At 42.7% G+C, this 21,135-nt stretch overlaps 1 protein-coding gene across 4 annotated transcripts in view; it reads right to left on the bottom strand.

The window, feature by feature from the left end:
- The window catches only part of TRAPPC8 (trafficking protein particle complex subunit 8), a 91,075-nt gene that overhangs the window by 23,147 nt on the left and 46,793 nt on the right, over positions 1 to 21,135 (bottom strand). For all 4 annotated transcript variants that reach the window (XM_075584725.1, XM_075584731.1, XM_075584734.1 and 1 more), the window contains 8 exons: positions 13,277 to 13,501; positions 12,740 to 12,848; positions 10,597 to 10,791; positions 10,158 to 10,318; positions 9,123 to 9,197; positions 8,107 to 8,233; positions 6,261 to 6,418; positions 3,257 to 3,699 (listed from right to left, as the gene is read on the bottom strand). In XM_075584725.1, coding sequence (XP_075440840.1) covers positions 3,257 to 3,699; positions 6,261 to 6,418; positions 8,107 to 8,233; positions 9,123 to 9,197; positions 10,158 to 10,318; positions 10,597 to 10,791; positions 12,740 to 12,848; positions 13,277 to 13,501 — 1,493 coding nt within the window. The remainder of the gene's footprint in view (positions 1 to 3,256; positions 3,700 to 6,260; positions 6,419 to 8,106; positions 8,234 to 9,122; positions 9,198 to 10,157; positions 10,319 to 10,596; positions 10,792 to 12,739; positions 12,849 to 13,276; positions 13,502 to 21,135) is intronic.

Here is a 21,135-nt window from a genome sequence, read left to right as displayed (position 1 = left end):
GCATCTAGAAAACCAGTGCCCACATTAGCCCCAGCTTGTAATGCCCTCTATCACCCACAGAAGTGTAACAACTTGCCATGCCACAAGCTCAAAATAGAGGTACCCACTCGGTGGAACTCAACACTTTAGACGGTAGAGAGGCTCTATCAGCAGCACATGTATGAGAGTTTTATGTGCTAAGTGCGCTCTAGCGCCGGATCCATATGGCACATGATTACAATCACCAGAATTGATCCAAGACACATGTATAGGGGTTTGAATAATCTTGAAGCAACTTCCAAGTGGATGGAATCCTTAAAGGGGCCAATATTCCCTGAAGGAACAGAGTAAGGGGGTTAAAACCCACTTCTCAGAACCTCATTGGGATAGTCCCTGGATCTCTATTAAACCACAAGAATTATATAGTATTGTATGAAGATTTACTCACATCTCTAGAGTGTCCCCATCCTGTGTTCTTTGTGAAGAGTGCTGCTACTAATAGAGAGTGAAGATAAGCATCCAAGAGAATATAGCGCACAGCTAGGAGAGTGGGTCAAAAATTAGTATGACAAATATTTATTGGTCCATTAAAAACAGAGGTGAAAAAACCTCCTACTGTACATGTTTCGTGCGTATTGCACTTTATCAAGGACCCACTCTCCTAGCTGTGCGCTATATTCTCTTGGATGCTTATCAGCAGCACAATAGCAGTTAATGAATACATCATGGCAAACCCCAAGCTGATCGAGAGGGCACACCTCATGTTCAACTAGTCTCATCTGAAGATGGAGTTGTGTGGGGGGCGGAGGTGGCCACATCTTTGTTCAGCTGAAGATGCTGGGAAAACTATCATTCTGAATTGGTGAGCTCAAGTGCCTGAGAAATGAACCTCATGTAGCACTCGTCAACACTAATGAGGAATATCTTCACATTCCTCATTAGTGAGCAATTTGAACTTTTGCAAGAAACGCAAAATTTAAGAGAACGGCAAACAACTTTGTGTAGCAAATTCCACAACTTTAGTTTTGTTTTATTTTCTTTCCCTGTAATGGGCAAGTATTTTCATTGATGCTTGTTGTTTGATTACAGATATTTTTTCTTGTCAACGTTGTGTTTGCAATACCCTGGAACTGGTATGCAGTAAGCATGTCAGTGGGTCAATGTGGAGGCATATGGATCAAGGCAAAAGTGGGGCTATTCTGGGACAAAAGTACTGGACTATACGTATCAAAGAATAACGTCCCGTTCTTTTGCCCAAGAATTGCTCCACTTTAGCTTTGATACATATTATAGAGCCTGTGGTTTTAGTGAGGTCCCTCCTGAGGATCTAAGGATTAGTATTTCTAGGCAACGTTTCGAATTTCATGTAGCAAATGTTTAGTCATTTTGCATATTTAATTACTGTATTAGAACTGATGAGACTACATAGTTGAGCATGGTGCTGTATGGATTTGATGACACTTGCATATCTTTGATGTAAAATGTATGAAACCCACTATACACAGGAACATTAGTGTTGCTCAGTTAAATGTAAAAAAACAGAATTTTTTTTAAAGAACTTATTGTATTTGGCTCTCTTTTAAAACATTCCATTCTTATCTGTATCTTGAAAAAAATGAATATATTTTAAATTTTTCCAGGAACATTAGACTCAAGCATATCAGCTATTTATGATCACGATTTTGACCAACAATGGTATCAATTACTACTTATAAACTCCAAAGCATTTGTTTGTCATGGAAATGTTAAAAGTAAAAAAATGTTTTATTTAAATACTATTTTTTAATCATTAATCAGCTACATATATAACCTACTAAATGTGCTTCGGTTTGAAAGCTAGCTTTCGTCCTAGGAAGACTTGCCTGATGTGATCGTGTGATCAGCAAGACAATGCCCCGACCACAAAGCCACACTGGAGTGGTCGAACAAGAAGAGAATTAATGTTCTTGAGTGGCTCAGACAAAGTCCTGACTTGAATTCAATAGAACATTTATGGCGAGACTTGAAGATTGCAGTCCATCGACGATTCCCAACAAACATCAGAACTGGATCAATTTTCCCTTGAAGAATGGCCAAAATGTTCACCATCCTACTGTACAAAGCTAGAGATCTATCCAAAAATACTCAAAGCAGTAATGGCTGCAAAAGGTGCGTTTACCAAGTAATTACTTAAGCTGATTACCTGTAAAAAATGTACTTTTACTAGTTGCATATTTCCTTTGCTGACACTTACTGTAATCTCCTTATCATCATATAACAGTGTTCAGTTTAACCACTAGTTTGGTAGCTTTAAATAAAAAAAAGTTTGTTTTAAAAACTGTGCATACATTATTTGCAATTCAACAAAATGTGACATTATTGTAGGGGGTGAATACTTCAGCAAAGTAGTATGTAAAATTGGGGGGGGAGGGGCTCTGTGTGTGGGTGGGTGTCTCACACTCACACTCTCCGCCGACAGGGGGGTACAGCAGGGACAGGTGTCCTGGGCCCGGTGGCTGCAGGGTTAATATGGCTTCTGAAAGATTCAAAACTGTTACTGGCTCAGCTGCTGTGCCCCAGAAGAAGCAAGGTATAGCTTACGAAACGCGTAGGATGGAGCCTAAGTGTAGTGGCTTAGTTCTGAGTTCCCCACTGGTGACGTCATCTGCTGGACACCTGCGTCATGTGAGCGCACCCATCGGAGTGCTCCAAGGAAAGGAGATGAAGCGCTCTGATTTGTCTTAGGCTGCGCTTATAGTGCCGGCGACGCGACAAAACAAATGCTTATATTAATCGCGACGGAGCAACGGGAGCGACGCAAATTTCTGAAGCCGGTCAAATTTGATTTTTCAGAGGCTGTCGCCACATGTGACAGCCTCTGAACCAATCAAAGACCTGGTCGCCTGCGACGTCGCCGGAGAGCAAATTACAACTTTCGCTAGGAGTGATGTGATCCGTCACGTCGTGCGCACTATAAGCGCGGCCTTAAAGAGCATATATCAAAAACTGATTTATTGCTATCAAAATAAGAAGATTAAAAAAATGGTTCCTCTATGAATACAACAGATCAAAGAAATCAGAGTGCCCCTTCAAGGGGATGCATAAAAACATATCAAAGAACATAACAAAAAACATAGCGCTTGGTTACATATTTAGAACATTCAGTGCGTGGCCACACAGTACATAAAAAATGAAATACCATCTACTCTAAGAGGACTGAAGACAGAAAGTCCACGAAGAACCCCACAGACAAATTCTTGCGAGCATTTTCAGACAGTTAGGATAATGAAACACTTACCACATTCTTGACTGCTTTTCTGTGCTTTCATAGTAGAACAAAAAGTTTATCTCATGAACTCCTTCCTCATCTGGTCCCCTTAACCATAGCGGAAGTTGCACTGATGCACCAGGAAAAAGGACGGAGTCTGTGAGTGGAATATCTATAACTTCTGCCTGATTTCGACCACCAAACCCAAAGTCTACTGCAGCAGCAGATGAAGTCAGCACTGAGCACCCAGAGGTAGAATCGGTGACAACAGTCTTATAAGCACTGCAGTTCATTGAGGCTGCAGGACTTAGTGGTGTCAGTGCTGCTGTATGGCTGCCGAAGGTAAAAAACTCAGGTCGTCTGGAAACAACCCTCAGTCCTGTGAGTGGACATTTGCTCACATTCATAAATTCTACATGTGCTTTTCTGATCTCTCCACAGAGCAATCCAGTGGGAAAGTTTATGAAGAACACCTATTGCAGGAGAAAAACATAAATGTATTAAAGAAAAAAGTTATCATCGAAACTGAGAAAAAAGTATTGATTAAGTATTATAGCCTAAAAATGTAGACCAGTCAGAACCCTAGACAGACGTTTGTCTCTGAACTAAGCAGCAGGAGGACATGGCATCTCCCAGGCAGGGTATAGCCAGGTCAGGCCCCGTTAGGTCTTTAAGGATTATGCAAGTCATGAGTATTACTTGGAGAATTAACGTCTCTGATAATTATGCCTTGTTTTGAGGGGACTACTACTACTACTAATGTAAACTACAGTACAGAGATAGCTGGCTCTGAACTGTGAGGGTGCTACCTCAGGATAATGGCTTCCTAGGAAGCTTGGTAGAATCAAAAGGGGGGAGAGAAAAGAAGAATATCCTTTTGTCGGTGCACTCCTATGGATTAACGACGGAATGAGGCATATATGTTACACATTTGGATAATGGGTACATATGCCTTAGTATCTCATAAGGAACAAAATAACTCTAGTATTATGAATAGATTGGTTGGGACCTCATGTAGGTGAATGGATGTGTGTGTTAGCACAGATACTTGAATATAGAGTATCTGTGTGATAGATATTTAAAATACATTTGAATGCATCAATAAGTAAATAAATACACTCCAACTTTTAAAAGAAATTAAAAATTGCAAATGAGGATCACTGGGAGAGTGTGTGCGGCTGTTTGGTTGAACAGGTAGTGCTAATTATGTCCAAAAACACTTGATTGGTGCTAGCTGAAGCACATTGCTTTCAGTGAACTCTGTTTATTGTGACTTATTTGTATCACAAAAACGGCCGTTACTGGTGATTTGTCGTAGGAAATCAGTAATAATACAAAATCCCTCTACTTTTATTATATGTTCCCCCGGCTGATAATGAGCAGACCTATAATGTTCAACCTTAATTGAAACAATTGATTGCCACTTAATATTTGGCTTACACTATTTAGAAAAAGTCAAAATATTGAATGGTGTTCCTAAGTTTAGAACAATAAACCTCTGTGTTAGCGCTATTACTTGTGAGCCAGTAGATTATCTATTTGCCGAAAAACAGGCTAAGTATATCCGTATGAGCTTTGACTGCATTCAAAATCTGTGCAGTCTGAAAAAAGGGGCTGTGCAGCAGGGTTTCATCGTGTCCGAGACGCGTTGAGAGAAATCCTTCCTCCCAGATTCTCATGTATTGGAGCCCGACAGCTGTTTGGCCTAGCTGCGGCTTCTTCCGGATTATTAACGCTAACAGAGAGGATAGTATCAGCAGGGAGCCAGAATCATCTGCCAAGTATTTCTCACTTTACAGGCAGTTTGATTCATACCTTGGCGAAACCTGATACTTTGTATCCTTACATTATAGCGTGTGAAGTCAAAGTATATTAGTATTACACTATATGTGCTGGGTTTTTTCTGACAGCACAGATCTCTAATGCAGTTGGAAGCTCATACAGTCATACTTAGCCCGTTTCTCAGCAAATAGATTATCTCCTGGTTCACAATTAATAGCGCTAACAGAGAGGATAGTATCAGCAAGGAGCCAGAATCACCTGCCCAGTATTTATCACTCTACAGGCAGTTTGATTCATACCTTGGCAAAACCTGATACTTTGTATCCTTACATTAAAGCGTGTGAAGCCAAAGTATATTAGTATTACACTATATGTGCTGTTATACCAAGAGACCGTTGCAAGTCTGTCATGGTTATTCTTTCTTACTTTAGAGTCTGCATATTGTTCTAAATTACAGTAGGAACACCATTCATTATTATGACTTGGTCCTTTTTCTAAATAGGGTAAAAGCCAGATATGAAGTGGCAATCCTTAGTTTCAATTAAGGTTGAACATTATAGGTCTGCTCATTATCAGCAGGGGGAACATATAATAAAAGTAGAGGGATTTTGTATTATTACTGATTTCCTAGGGAAAAATCACCAGTAACGGCTGTTTTGTGATACAAATAAGTCACAATTAACAGGGTTCACTGAAAGCAATGTGTTTCAGCTAGCACCAATCAAGTGTTTTTAATAATTAGCACTACCTGTTCAACCAAACAGCCGCACACACTCTCCCAGTGATCCTCATTTGCAGTTTTAATTTCTTTTAAAAGTAGTGTGTATTTATTTACTTATTGACACATTCAAATGTATTTTAAATATCTATCATACAGATGATACTCTATATATCCAAGTATCTGTGCTAACACACACATCCATTCACCGACCTGAAGTCCCAACCAATCTATTCACAATACTAGAGTTGTTTTGTTCCTTATGAGCTACTAAGGCATATGTACCCATTATCCAAATGGAATATATATGCCTCAGTCAGTCATTAATCCAAAGGAGTGCACCGACAAAAAGACTATTACTAATGGGCAACATTTCTGAAAACTTGGTTCTGCCCTTGACCATGATACAGTAAAAACAAAGGAAAGCTGATGGGAGGCGTTAACACCACAGACATTTATGCTCATTGGCAATGACCTCTGAGAGAAGCACAGGAAACGTGCGCATAAATGGCAGAACAAAATAAAATAGTACACCTCTAGCAAAGGCATTTGTGGTGTAATTATTGGATCCAGGCGACGATCAGGTCCATACTGAATCGATGTTTTCTCTTCTTTTGTAGCATTTAATCGAGGACCTTGTATTTCTAATTCCTGCCGTCCTCTCACTGACATTCCGTTAGAAATATACTTGCCTGAAAGATAAAAATGCATTGGCATTCAGAAAGTAAAATAACTTACATAAAGTATTCGGAGAGAATATACAGAATATATATATATGAACAGTGGTTGACAAATCACCAAAAAATCTACTCGCCACACAAAAAAATCTACTCGCCACCTAGTACCAAACGTGTGCTGCTTGGGCCAATATTTACTCGCCCGGGGGTTAAATCCACTCGCCCGGGGCGAGCAAATGTATAGGTTTGTCGAACACTGTATATGAATATATATATATATATATATTTATAACGCTGTGCTTGGGGTCCAAAGAATCACATCGTAATATAAGCGGATAGCGTTAGAAATAATGTACAATAGAATGCATTGTACAATAAAGTATTTAAGACACCAATAATTGGGTTGTAAGTTTCCATAAATACAAAATTGGGAGCGACGCTTGCATCTCGTTATAAGCGGATTTGCATTGTAACGGATCGCGTTATAACGGGGTTGAGCTGTGTGTGTGTGTGTGTGTTTGTGTACACACACACACACACACACACACACACACACACACACACACACACACACACACACACACACATCATGTTAAAAGCAGAAATCCAAGTAGCTTTTTGTTATAGGATTGAAGCAGGGGGTCTCTGGAGCTGAACCAGCTTTTGGGATGCTCTGCTTACAGAGATACTTGCATCCATAGGGGATGCCTGTATTTATGCAGTCAGGGAACTTGTGTGCCTAACAAAATGGCGGAGGTTAAATGTCCCACATCACTCGGGCCAATAGGAAACAGTGATGTCATCCACTGCAGCTTCCTTTTGGCCCACGTGACTTGACATTTTAACTTCACATATATACCGGTAGCACCTACAGAGGCAAGTATCTATGGGCACAGGGTGTCCCCGGAGCTGAAATGAATGGGGTTCAGCTCCGGAAGCCCCCTGCTTCAAACCTATAGCAAAAAAACAAGAAATGCTAAATGGATTGCTGCTTTTAGTCCACATATCTCTTCTAAAACTGATAACACTTTACAAAGTTCAGTCTAGAAGTAAATAAGCCCAGAGAGAGAGATATGAGGAGGCAGTTTGTCCCCCTTTCTGTCTGCTCTCCCTTGACCATGCAGATTCAGAAAGAGAATAGGAAAGGCACAGACCATCTCTGTCCTACTTATCCATGTGTTACATCTTCAGCACTATGGGAACAAAAACAGATGGCAAGAGGGACAAAGGAAACAGGAGATGAAAAAAAGAGACTCTTTGTAAAGACAATGCCCAAATACAGCGTTGTCAGAAAGAACATTTTAACCCCTTAGCTGCCAGAGGGGCCTGCAAGGCATAATGTAAGCATCTCGACTCCAATGTTTCACTGCAATAGTCCCATCGAATCAATATCCAACATATCTCCAATGCCAAATGTTATTAATTATAAAAAATAATAGTTATTTATGTTATTGCTAACATTCATTCAATTAATATCCTGCTCAGCTGGGAACGTGTATGCAAGAGAAGAACCAAAGGGAAATCTTTAACATAAGCACGGTAAACACAACCCCCTCTCCCCCCCAAAAAAGTCACATCTATTTTGTAGTGGTGGAAAAAAAAAACATGTAGCTTGTAAACATGAAACATATTTAAAATGTAAATAACTCTGATCTAATGACCCCAATCTCCTCTATGTGGTTACTTCTCGCATGGTCTCTTACCTGTCGGTACCCCGCTGGCAGGTACAACTCCATCTAAGTTGCTAGAATTCTGAATGGTGCTGAGATTGTAGACAATACCGAGAATATGCAGCTCTCCTGTTTGATGAGGAAATAGCTTTAATCTTGCCTGTGGAAATACACCAAATGAAATTGGGCGATGTTACATTGATAGCATATTATGTTCCATTTTTTGTTAACTGACCAAACAGTAGAAGTCAGGAAGGTGAAATCTATTCATAGTGCCAAGTTAACATTTGATTGAAGTAAATCATCTTTGTTAGCATTTTCAAATGTGGACCAGCAACACTAACTACAAAGCAACATTTTAGAAAGAAATTAGGAACATACAATTAAAATGTACAGGTACTTATGTACTTGACATTGGGACTTCAATACTTTACAAAGTGGTAGGGACAAAGTTAAAAAAAGTCGTTCTACAAATCTTCAGACCAGAAGCCATTTTCACTAGCCCCCTACAAATAATGACGCTTGATGGTCTTAAGTAACCGCCAAAAGAAACAGTTTATAGAGGGGAATTCAAAACAGGTTATCTTACTAAATTGATAAAGAATAAAAATTCATTTATTTTTCTCTAATAAATAATGGGACTGCGGTAAAAAAAATCATAAAAATAACCAGGGAAAAATATGATCTTATTGTTTTATAAGCAGACTACTGATAATTACAGCTGCCCCTGCAATGTTTAGTATTGTTCAATAGATGGCGCTTGTAGAAATACTAAGAGCCAGTAAGAGTTAAATCACTGGTATCTGCTACTAGATTTGGGTGTGTATTTATTAATGTCTCTTGGCTTTAAAACTAGGGCAAAGGCAGTGCAAAAAAGCTATGGATTTAGCCAAGAAAATAAACTCCATTGACATCAATTTGAGTTCTCCCTTTTGAAATATCTGGTGCAATTATTTTGCACTCGCTTTGCAGCTAGGATATTTATTAAAGTACAGTAACTCCTATGTTTTGTCAATTCTATATGCAAAAAAAAGTAATAGAATACGTACAATTTTAGCTTCTTCACTATTAATATAAAATTCACTTATTTCTTCTGTTCCAATTATATCATTGCCACATTTGCCCTAAATGGAAAGATTAGAAGAGAGATTTTGTTAAAAAGCAAGTTTAAAACAGTTTCTTTTAGTACTTAAATTATGATACCAATTTGGTTATTTGTGCTAGAAAATTAAGGTCTTTTTGTCTCTGATGCTTATTTTAATGCAGTCTTCGCTGGGAATTTTTACAGCCATGCCTTCACGTTTCACAAAATCATATCCATTCAAAAACCGTTGTCTATTATAAAAACAATAAAATATTTACAGAAATTTAACAGAAATAAACTTGTTAAACATAGGTATTTTAAGGTTTTATGTTTACCATTTTATCGCAGAGCAAAGCACTGAAAGTGCCTACAGCAGAGTTAAAATTAAATAAAAAATGTTGCCTATTCAAAACAGAATTTGATATATTGCATTAAATGGAACGTTTAAGCAGCTTTCATGATATACTGGATGCTTGTAAACATTCCTGTGATGTCACTGAAGGAAAACAGAGGCATGCAGCCACGTATTATGAACATCGCATTAAAAAGCACGAGAACACAAAAGATAACATCTTTGAAATCAATACCGTGATTGAATTTTCACAACATTAATATGTGGGGTGGTTGAAGAAAGGGGGGGGAGGAGGAAAGGAGTAGGGGGGGGGGGGGGAGAGAGGATTCAGATCATTTTAAACCTTTTAAAGTTGCAAGCAGAAGTAGCGAAAAAAGCATAATTAACTTTCCTTCTAGGATATCACAGTGCTAAGGGGCACAGACTGCAGAGTGTACAAATTAGTCTCTTTCTGAATTAAAATTAAACATTTATTTCTCTCTCTCTACAGATGCAAACATCCTCTACAGATGCAAACGTAAAGGGACCTTTATGCTACATATTCAAATGACATTTACATGGGTCATAAAAGCCAAACTGGGACAATGCTAGCAATGATGAGCAGTGACACAAACTAAAGTTTGATCAAATTAACTTGTACTGTACCACCTTTGGGATCAAATCCTTTTCATTGCTAATTGGTTCTTTAACTTCTCCATTATGCTTTTCACTAAAGTCTTTTGGTTGAAATTTCCAAAGCAGAGATAAATCGGTCAACAAAAGTGGAATTTTCAGTGGATTCTTGAAAGACACCTCCACAGTTACAGGCTCTATTAAAAACAGAAAGAAATAACTCTGGTAAAAAAGTGACTTGCCTTTCAACAAAAAAAATATACCAAATATCCGAGTTTCTATCATAGAGATGAAACTTGGCACATGAAGAGACAGGAGAATAAATTGTAACTTAAAAAATGTATCAAAATATAGAATTCTTTATTTTTAAATGAAAAAAGCGTACACTTTACTCATGAAACAATATTCTACTTATAATTCTTGTATTCTACTAAACTTAGAAACGATTACACTGAATGCATTTTTTAAATGTTACCTTGTACTACAGCAAGAGGAAATTTTGAGTTATCTGAATTGCTGCTTAAACAATACTGTGTTGGTTGAAAATTCGGAGGCAGAACACCCCTATTAACTACAGCTACAACTTGCTCCTCCAGCTCCTTCCATTGCTGTGATGATTCTCCATCATACTCTTGATCAAGACTTACATGAGTAGCTGCTTGCTTTTCCCCTAAAAAACAACAAAAGCATGTTTTACCTAGAAGAGTACTGACTAAAGTCATTAGGAAATCTTACCATTTGCTGAAGCAGATTTATTTAATTGACCAGAGGTATGAAAACAAAAGCTGGCTTTAAGATTTATGTTAACATGAATATATTTTGCCATAATCTCTACTTTTACATAGTGGCCCCAATACAAAGCTATGTGTTGCAGGTGCGTATGGTGCTAAAAGGGTTGCTGTAAAAAAATTTACACACACACACAGTTGCATAACTAACCCTTTTATCCAAGAGATGTTGCAATAACCCCTAGAAGAACATATTAGATGATACAAAAGTAGCCTTGACATACATTTTACAGTAAAAATTATGTGAGGGGAGTTTTGTAGGTTGATTAGAATGAAACACTATGTTGACATTACAAAAAATTAGTCCAGATATTGTTTAAACCAGCGGTGCGCAAACTGCGGGGCACCAAATTATTTAGGGGGGTAGAGAGGTTTAACAGTTAAGCACTTTGAGCCACAAATTTACTTAAAAATAAAATAGTAATCTAAATGAAAGGAAAAATATATATCAGTAATGCCTAATCTTTAATTTTTCAAATAGAAGAAACCTACATCACATGAATTTGGCACAAAGTATTTTGGATTTAATAATGTCTAGCATTATTTAGCCACAATCAAAGAGTAGGTCATCTTATATATGATAAAACCATGGCAGCTGTTACATACGCCCATAACATATATTGCCTCTAACTTGATGTGCAATGTCTTTAAAGAAGTAATCCAAGCCGTTTTTTTTTCTTCCTTTTTTTTTTTAAATACAGTTTTCAAGCACTGGTTCTCGAGCTAAACCATTTAAATTTCAGCTCCGGGAACCCCATGCTTATGGAGATACAGTACTTGCCTCCGAAGGGAGTGTCGGTATCTATGCAGTTTCAAGCTCCCACGTCACATGGCCAATTAGGAAGTTGCACCAGATGACATCACTGCTTCCTATTGGCCTGCATGGCCCAGGTGGCTACCGGCACCCACTACAAAGATAAGTACTTCCGGAAGCAGGGAGCCAAAATTAATAGGGTTAAACTCCGGAGACCCCCTGCTTCAATCCTGTATTTAAAAAATGAACAAAATGTACAGGGGAAAAAAAACGGCTTGATTGCCTCTTTAAATATATGTATTATTATATAACAGGGGTGTGCAAACTGTTCGTGCTGCGCCGCCACTGCCTGATCCCCTGTTGTTCACGCCCCCCTCCACCAACAAGCTTCCCGGTGTGTGGAGGTCATGTGACGTCACGTGGTCCTGTGGCGTCATTTGACGCCGCGTTGCCATGGTGACGCGTCACACAGCCGGCATTAAAATAATATATATATATTGTCCGCAGACATGTCAATGTGCTCATAAGTGTCCTTTACCATTGGTGTATACTGTACAGTGGAGTTTTTTTTTTTTTTAATTAGTATTTATTTTTTTTACTAACCATAACTTGTCTGTGTGCCTGGTTATTATCGAAGAATAGCAGAAGAATTTCTTTTAAATAAAGGGAAGGTGAATACTCTTACAAGCACAAAATATTTGTTTAAAGGTTAGAAAAATATGAATTAATGCATGAAAAAAAAAAAGAAAAAGAACAGTGAAACAGATTCATTTTACAGGCACGATTGGCTGAGGACAGATAACTCAGTGGAACTTTTTAGGCCGCGCTTATAGTCCCGGCGACACTGACGCCTCGCGGCGGTCGGCGAAAAAATCTAATTGAATTGACTTCCAGCGGCCAAGCCATCGCGCCGCTCCTACTATAAGCGCACGCAACGGATTAAAAACATGTGTTTTGATGCAACGTCGCATCGCCGGGACTATAAGCACGGCCTTAGCGGTGACACATTAGTAGGCCATGTCCTTTAAGAAGCATACAAATGAATGAACATTGTTGCCAGTAATTAATGTACTAACCGTCAGATGGCCGTCTATCATGACCAAAGAAGACACGAGTTGCTGAGCTATTGATGTATGGTAAAGGAAGTTGAGGTATTGGGCTCTCAGGAGATTGCTGACATATATTCTGGGGAGATAAAACTGCATGATTAGATTCTCAATTAGCTCCATGAGTTTGGTTAATATCAGTCAAATATAAGTGATCCTGACCTTTACTTATTTTTGTACTATCCTTTCTACCTGCAGCATACAGTCAATTCGACTGCTTGCTACTTTAAACATATTTGTAACCAACTTGTAATGGACTTATTATTTTCTACCTAGGACATACTTGAAAATGAGAGGTAACTCCCAATGTATTTTATCCAAGTAAAATATTTCAAAGATAAATAAATGATGCCCGCTGAACATAGGGAACATGTAAGTCCTACTCTCCTTGCAATGTGTGTGTGTACTACTCAACTTAGAATGCAAAAGCTTTTCTTAAACAATGCGAAAGAAATACCTACAGAGCATATAAAACTATTCACCTAGGAAAACAATACTATCCTTTACCTTATAAACATATAGATACTCTCGAAGAAAGGCTCCTTGCTGTGATGCGGGCTGCTTGCTGTCGTTGATTAAAATATGCCGAAAGGCAGACACTGCATTATCAAGCTGACGAAGTGTGAATGACTGACGACCAATAGTAAAGTTAATGTGATCCTCTGCAAGGGACCAACCTTTCCCTTTGTACACCTGCATTGCTTGGCAGTAACAACGCAAGGCATGTTTTTTCTGTAACAAGAAGGAAAATAAGCATTATTTCCATTGATGTGGGCAAGGTTATATCTCATCAACGGAACTGAGACATACAACCAATAAAACTACTTTAGTTGTTGACATGAACACAATTAGATTTTCCCAAAATATAATTGCTGCCTCGGAGATATACATCATAGATCATAGAAGTGAATAACTATAGCGTACAAAATAATTGTGAAGAAAAAGTATTTTGAATAATTTAAAACATTTAAACATCCAATGTTTCTTAAATAAATACACTGCTACAATCAGCCCTCCGTAAACAATATATTCACAAACGTCTCTTCATACCTATACATACTGCCACTAAAAACCATTCCTGGTATTTAAAGCTATGCACCGCCAGCTGTAAATGGAGGCGTTACAGTGATCTTCTATTGCCAGATTTATTTTCATAAATACACTTCCTGCACAGAGATCTGTTTGATATATATGTCTTACATATTTAGTAACTTAATTAAAAAGTTATAGATATCAAGCAACTTTAAAGATGCAAAACAATATAGCCACATGGGTAAGTAAGCAACAATTATAGTAACAATTCTTGCTACATAAATATGCCAGTCTACTTTTTAACAAGGGTGATGTAGTTTATGTTATAAATCCAATGAGATCACAGTATGTTAATGGTTGGCTAACCTGCTTGTGTATGCTTCAAACAATAGATCAGAGTACTTTACAATGTTTTTACATTGTGCATTGAACTACAAATTTGGCTCTGTCAGAAAAAAAACATAAGGCCAGGATTATTATCATTTATTAATAACGCAACAACATATTACGTAGAGCAGTATAATAGGGTTGAAGGATTTCAACAGCAAGATAAACATTATAGGCTAAAGCTGTAAAATTCTGGACACTATTGAAATCCCTGCTCTCTAATTGGTTAAAATTCCAGACATTATTCAGTCAGTCAGTAATACCCGGAATTTTTGGCAGCTTTTGTTTATTTCTACCCAATCAGGTTTTCCTTTTGTCAGAACAGCTCTGAGACAGGGCAGGGGATTGGTCAGGAAGCAGCAGCCAGGCAGTGACTCCTCCCCCTCCCTTCGTGCACAGAGCCCTTGAGTTGAGGACGGAGATTGTTTGTAGCTGCAAAGTAAGTGTCTGTCTGTAGAGTATGTTTGTAGTTGCAGTTTGTCTAATCTAGTGTGTGTGTGTGTGTGTGTCTGCTGCACAGTGTGTGTGTGTCTGCTGCAGAGTGTGTGTGTCTGATGCAGTGTGTGTGTGTGTGTGTGTCTGCTGCAGAGTGTGTGTGTGTGTGTGTCTGCTGCAGAGTGTGGGTGTGTGTGTTGTATTGTTTTACTCGGGCGCTTGCTCTAACCGTCACTTGATTGATGGATGTGTATTAAAAGATTGAAAAGATTAAAAAGGCGGTAATACAACCTTAGTTGAAGTTCTCTTGGAAAGTCCTCGTGTGACTCAAAATACCCCACTAGGGTCTATCCTGTCCTGTGTCCTATCCTATCCTGTGTCCATCACATGTTGGGATCTTCCTGATAGGTTTGAACATTTGAGCCTGGGTCCTTGGCTATATGTTATCCACCCAAGGATCTGTTTATTGCATTGGTGTTTACAAAGATACAGCTATATGAGATCGCTCACATTAGGCCTTGTGAGTGGGTTATTATCCATCAATATTTGATACTTGCAACATCATATTATTCCACCCCCATACCGCAGCAAACTTGTGTATGTATGCGCCTAATTGCCTTTTTTGTTTACACTCACATCCGCACGAGAGGCGAATTACAGTCAAGAATCCACCGACCCAAAGGAGAAAAGAGGACCAGTAAGAAAGCAGTACTACCACTCAGAAGCAAGACGCGGAAAGAAGTCAAAGAAACCTTGATGGGATACAACTTACACAAGGCCGTGTAAGTTTATTTATTATTCCATCTACACCCTGTGATTATATACAATACGTAAACTCCCTATTCAAGGAGTTTTTCTTTCTATGAGGGATCAATAGAGTCTAAAACACCGCATTGACCGTCAGTGAAAGATACTACATCCTCCTCACATTGTGCTCCCCCACCTTTTCTTCTGTGGGTGTGTGTGTGTCTGCTGCAGAGTGTGTGTGTGTCTGCTGCAGAGAGTGTGTGTGTGTCTGCTGCAGAGTGTGTGTGTGTGTGTGTCTGCTGCAGTGTGTGTGTGTGTGTGTGTGTGTCTGCTGCAGAGTGTGTGTGTGTGTGTGTGTGTGTGCTGCAGTGTGTGTGTGTCTGCTGCAGAGTGTGTGTGTGTCTGCTGCAGAGTGTGTGTGTGTCTGCTGCAGAGTGTGTGTGTGTCTGCTGCAGAGTGTGTGTGTGTCTGCTGCAGAGTGTGTGTGTGTCTGCTGCAGAGTGTGTGTGTGTGTGTCTGCTGCAGAGTGTGTGTGTGTCTGCTGCAGTGTGTGTGTGTGTGTCTGCTGCAGAGTGTGTGTGTGTCTGCTGCAGAGTGTGTGTGTGTAGGCTGCAGAGTGTGTGGGTCTGCTGCAGAGTGTGTCTGCTGCAGAGTGTTTGTGTGTGTGCTGCAGAGTGTGTGTGTGCTGCAGAGTGTGTGTGTGTGCTGCAGAGTGTGTGTGTGTGCTGCAGAGTGTGTGTGTCTGCTGCAGTGTGTGTGTGTGTGTGTGTCTGCAGCAGTGTGTGTGTGTGTGTCTGCTGCAGAGTGTGTCTGCTACAGAGTGTGTGTGTGTGTGTGTGTGTGTGTGTGCTGCAGAGTGTGTGTGTGTGCTGCAGTGTGTGTGTGTGCTGCAGAGTGTGTGCGTGTGTGTGCTGCAGAGTGCGTGTGTGTGCTGCAGAGTGTGTGTGTGTGTGTGTGTGCTGCAGTGTGAGAGGCTGAGACGCTCCGGTGAGAAGGTGCTGTGCCTTTCGCGGGGAGAGGCGGAGACAGCCGGAGGAGCGCCCTGTGTGAGGGGAGAGACGCACAATGTGTGCTCTGTGTGTGTGGGTGGGGTGAGCGAGAGCGCCGGGTGAGGGAGTGGCCTATGTGTGGTGAGAGCCGTGGGGAGGTGAGAGTCCCCCGCTGTGTCCCGGGCGCTCGCTCCGCTCCCCCGCTGACTGTAGCGGCGCCGGGGGGAGGGGGGGTGAAAGCGCGGGAAACAGGGAGACATGGGGAGTGGAGGAGGTGCGCGCGGGTCATGATGACTTGGATTTCAGGCTGATGTTCGGGGATGAAGAGGCGGAGCCTCCGGGACCGGCGGGTAAGAGATCGGGAGATGTGCTGCTAACACTGTGAGCCCCACCTATGTAACACCCCCACCCCTACCGTGTGTGTTGTGTGTCCTTTGGCCCGTCACTCCGCCTCAGGCCAATGAGAGGTGTGCGGGGGCGGGCGGGCCAAGGGACCAATGAGATTTCCCCTAGGGACAGAGGCCATGCAGACATCCAGACAGGCATACAGTGCTTTCACAAATATAGTGTGCTGCAGTGTGTGTGCTGCAGAGTGTGTGTGTGTGCACCTGCAGTTTGTGTGTGTGTAGCTATAGTTTTTGTGTGTGTGTATGTAGCTATAGTTTGTGTGTGTGTGTGTGTGTGTGTGTGTGTGTGTGTGTGTGTGTGTGTGTGTGTGTGTCTGCTGCAGTGTGTGTAGCTACAGAGTGTGTGTGTGTGGTGCTGTTCTGTTGTATATGTGTGTAGTAGCAGCAGCAGTAGCGTTTGGGTGTAGCTGCAGAGTGTGTGTAGCAGCAGTTTGTGTGTGTAAGTGTGTAACTGTGGTGTGTAGATGTGTGTGTGCGTGTGCGTGCGTGTGCGTGCGTGCGTGTGCGGCTGTGTGCGTGTGCGGCTGTGTGCGGCTGTGTGCAGCTGTGTGTAGCTGTGTGTGTGTGTAGCTGTGTGTGTGTAGGGGTGTGTGTAACTGTGTGTGTAGGGGTGTGTGTGTAACTGTGTGTGTGTGTGTGTAACTGTGTGTGTAGGGGTGTGTGTGTGTGTGTGTGTGTGTGTGTGTGTATGTGTGTGTGTAACTGTGTGTGTGTGTGTGTGTGTGTGTGTGTGTAACTGTGTGTGTGTGTGTGTGTGTGTGTGTGTGTGTGTGTGTAACTGTGTGTGTGTGTGTAACTGTGTGTGTGTGTGTGTGTGTGTGTGTGTGTGTGTGTGTGTGTGTGTGTGTGTGTGTGTGTGTGTGTGTGTGTGTGTGTGTGTGTGTGTGTGTGTGTGTAACTGTGTGTGTGTGTGTGTGTGTGTGTGTGTGTGTGTAAGTGTGTGTGTAACTGTGTGTGTGTGTGTGTGTGTGTGTGTGTGTGTAACTGTGTGTGTGTGTGTGTGTGTGTGTGTGTGTGTGTGTGTGTGTAACTGTGTGTGTGTGTGTAACTGTGTGTGTGTGTGTGTGTGTGTGTGTGTGTGTGTGTGTGTGTGTGTGTGTGTGTGTGTGTGTGTGTGTGTGTGTGTGTGTGTGTGTAAGTGTGTGTGTGTGTGTGTAAGTGTGTGTGTGTGTGTGTGTAAGTGTGTGTGTGTGTGTGTGTGTGTGTGTGTGTGTGTGTGTAAGTGTGTGTGTGTGTGTGTGTAAGTGTGTGTGTGTGTAAGTGTGTGTGTGTGTGTGTGTGTGTGTGTGTGTGTGTGTGTGTGTGTGTGTGTGTGTGTGTGTGTGTGTGTGTAACTGTGTGTGTGTGTGCGTGCGTAGCTGTGTGTGTAGCTGTGTGTGTGTGTGTAGAGCTGCAGTGTGTTTTGTGTGTGTGTGTGTACACACAGAGGGCGCGGCAGTGTGTGGATATAGATAGCTGCAGTGTAAGGCCTGGGACATAGAGGATTAAACAGTGCTGAGCCACACTCCTGCTCTGCCTCGCCAGCTCCAAAATGGAGTTTATTCCTGTCCTTGCTGGCGAGGCACTGAGCGCGCTCTGGGGCGGAGGCGGAGCAGAGGCGTGTCAGGAGGCGGAGCGGGAGGCGGGCCTAGTCCCCCGGAGCGGTCACGTGACCGCTCCTTCACTTCCCCGAGCGGCAAATTTGAAACTTGCCTGTCTCGGCAAAATTTCTGAGCCTCCGCACGCATGCGGAGGGGGGAAACTATAGCCGCGCTGATGACAGATGCAGGGGCTTTGTGCATCTGCTCAGCGCGGCTCAGCGAGCTTCAATTCACTATGTCCCAGGCCTAAGTGTATATAGAGTTACTTTAATGTATTTACCATTTATTTTAATTAAAAAATCTATATAGCTATACAAAAGTGTCTATTTATGAAAAAAGCCTACATTTAGCCAATAATAGTAATAATCCCCTCAGAGCAGTGCATTACTGGCCAATAATGTCCTGGCTGGGTTAAAGTCCCTCGGCTGCGCTTCAGGCCTTCAACTCTTCCAGCCAGGGCATTATTGGCCAGTAATGCCCTGTTCTTCGGGGATTATTACTTAATTAACATACATTGCTACAGTAGGTAAGGAGGGCCCTGTTTCAAAGAGCTTACAATCTATGCGGAACAATAAGTGGAAACATAAATGTACAGGGGGATAAAATATTTTAACCAAGGCCAGTATCAGGGCAGCTGAACATCAGCTAATGACAGCAAACGGCTAACAGCCTTTGGCTGCCACCTAAAGCTACTGCCTTTGGAAAGAGTCTGGAGGCAAAAGCAAGCGTTTGAAGAAAAGTGAATTCAACGGAAACACAAACAGATGCCCCTTACAGCAGACTTGCAGGAGAGAAGGGCTCAAAAACAACATGTTTTTTTGAAGTTGTCTCTTTGCTCATGATGTTAACCCCGTCTAGGCTGGCTTAGTGGACAGGAGCATGTTGGGGAGACTTTCTTAAAGTGCTGCCTTTGGTGTGACTCTGGTGGTATGTACAAGAGAGTTTGAGGGGGGAGGGGGGAGAAGCTTTGCTACTGTTATTTAAGTGAACAGAAGCATAGCGGGGGGAGAGGGCGGGAAAAAAAAAAAAAAAAACTTTTGATGCAATTTAGTAAATGCTTGAAATACGGCTTTAGGAAATACAGATGCATTCATTGAAAAGCCACTAGCAGCTACAGAAGTTTTGATACCGAAGAGCTGGGGAAATGGTTGTGTGGTGGAAACCAATGTACTGCTGAAAAAAAGGCCAAGAACAAAGGAGTTGAGGGAAATAAAAATCATTTGTATTTTCAAAATAAGTTTTATCCCACAGGGAATGTTCTGGAGAAAACCTCGGTATGACCTTTGGAAATTCTACTAAGAATCCTTTCTTAGGTAGCACATTCCAGTGTTCTGAGATTGAGCGGTTAATCAAGCCCTCCTGGTTCTGCTTTGTGCAGTTTGGATTTTGTTATTCTGTGAACAGTGGCTTTTTGTATGTCAAGCAGTAGATTTATAGAGTGCAGTCTATATGAGCCTGCTGTGCGGTTATTTAACACTATCTGTATTTGTCATTAATTGTATTTATTTTACAAACTAGCTGATATACCCGGCGTTGCCAGGGGGTGGAAGGGCAGGGGGCATGGAGTGGAAGGGCGGGGGAAAGGGGGGGGGGGCAAAGGGCAAGGGGGGGGCAAAGGGCAGGGAGGGGGCAAAGGGCAGGGAGGGGGCAAAGGGCAGGGAGGGGAGGGGCAAAGGGCAGGGAGGGGGGCAAAGGGCAGGGAGGGGGGGTGGGCAAAGGACAGGGAGGGGGGGCAAAGGGCAGGGAGGGGGGGCAAAGGGCAGGGAGGGGGGGGACAAAGGGCAGGGGGAGGTAGGGCAAAGGGCAGGGGGGGCAAAGGGCAGGGGGGCAAAGGGCAGGAGGGAGGGAGGGCAGGGGGGCAGGGAGGCAAAGGGGGTAGGGGGGTGAGGGCAGGGGGGGCAAAGGGCAGGGGGGGCAAAGGGCAGGGGGGCAAAGGGCAGGGGGGCAAAGGGCAGGGAGCGCAAGGGGGCAAAGGGCAGGGGGAGAGAGGGCAGGGGGGGCAAAGGGCAGGGGGAGGGAGGGCAGGGGGGCAAAGGGGGCAAAGGACAGGGTGAGTCTTGGACGCGTAAAATAACCCATTCCCCTGCGTTTACTCACCTTGCACACGGCCGCGCTCCTGTTCCTACGGGTACCGGCCACCATCCTCCTCCACCTCGGGCTCCTCAGCGGAGAGGCTGAGACGCTCCGGTGAGAAGGTGCTGTGCCTTTCGCGGGGAGAGGCGGAGACAGCCGGAGGAGTGCCCTGTGTGAGGGGAGAGACGCACAATGCGTGCTCTGTGTGTGTGGGTGGGTGGGGGGGGTGAGCGAGAGCGCCGGGTGAGGGAGTGGCCTATGTGTGGTGAGAGCCGTGGGGAGGTGAGAGTCCCCCGCTGTGTCCCGGGCGCTCGCTCCGCTCCCCCGCTGACTGTAGCGGCGCCGGGGGGAGCGGGGGTGAAAGCGCGGGAAACAGGGAGACATGGGGAGTGGAGGAGGTGCGCGCGGGTCACGATGACTTGGATTTCAGGCTGATGTTCGGGGAGGAAGAGGCGGAGCCTCCGGGACCGGCGGGTAAGAGATCGGGAGATGTGCTGCTAACACTGTGAGCCCCACCTATGTAACACCCCCCCCCTACCGTGTGTGTGTTGTGTGTCCTTTGGCTCGTCACTCCGCCTCAGGCCAATGAGAGGTGTGCGGGGGCGGGCGGGCCAAGGGACCAATGAGATTTCCCCTAGGGACAGAGGCCATGCAGACATCCAGACAGGCATACAGTGCTTTCACAAATATAGTATAATAAGATGAACACATTTAGT

The sequence above is a fragment of the Ascaphus truei genome, chromosome 2, assembly GCF_040206685.1.
Source record: "Ascaphus truei isolate aAscTru1 chromosome 2, aAscTru1.hap1, whole genome shotgun sequence".
Lineage (NCBI taxonomy): Eukaryota > Metazoa > Chordata > Amphibia > Anura > Ascaphidae > Ascaphus > Ascaphus truei.
This window is presented reverse-complemented; position numbering and strand designations above follow the sequence as displayed.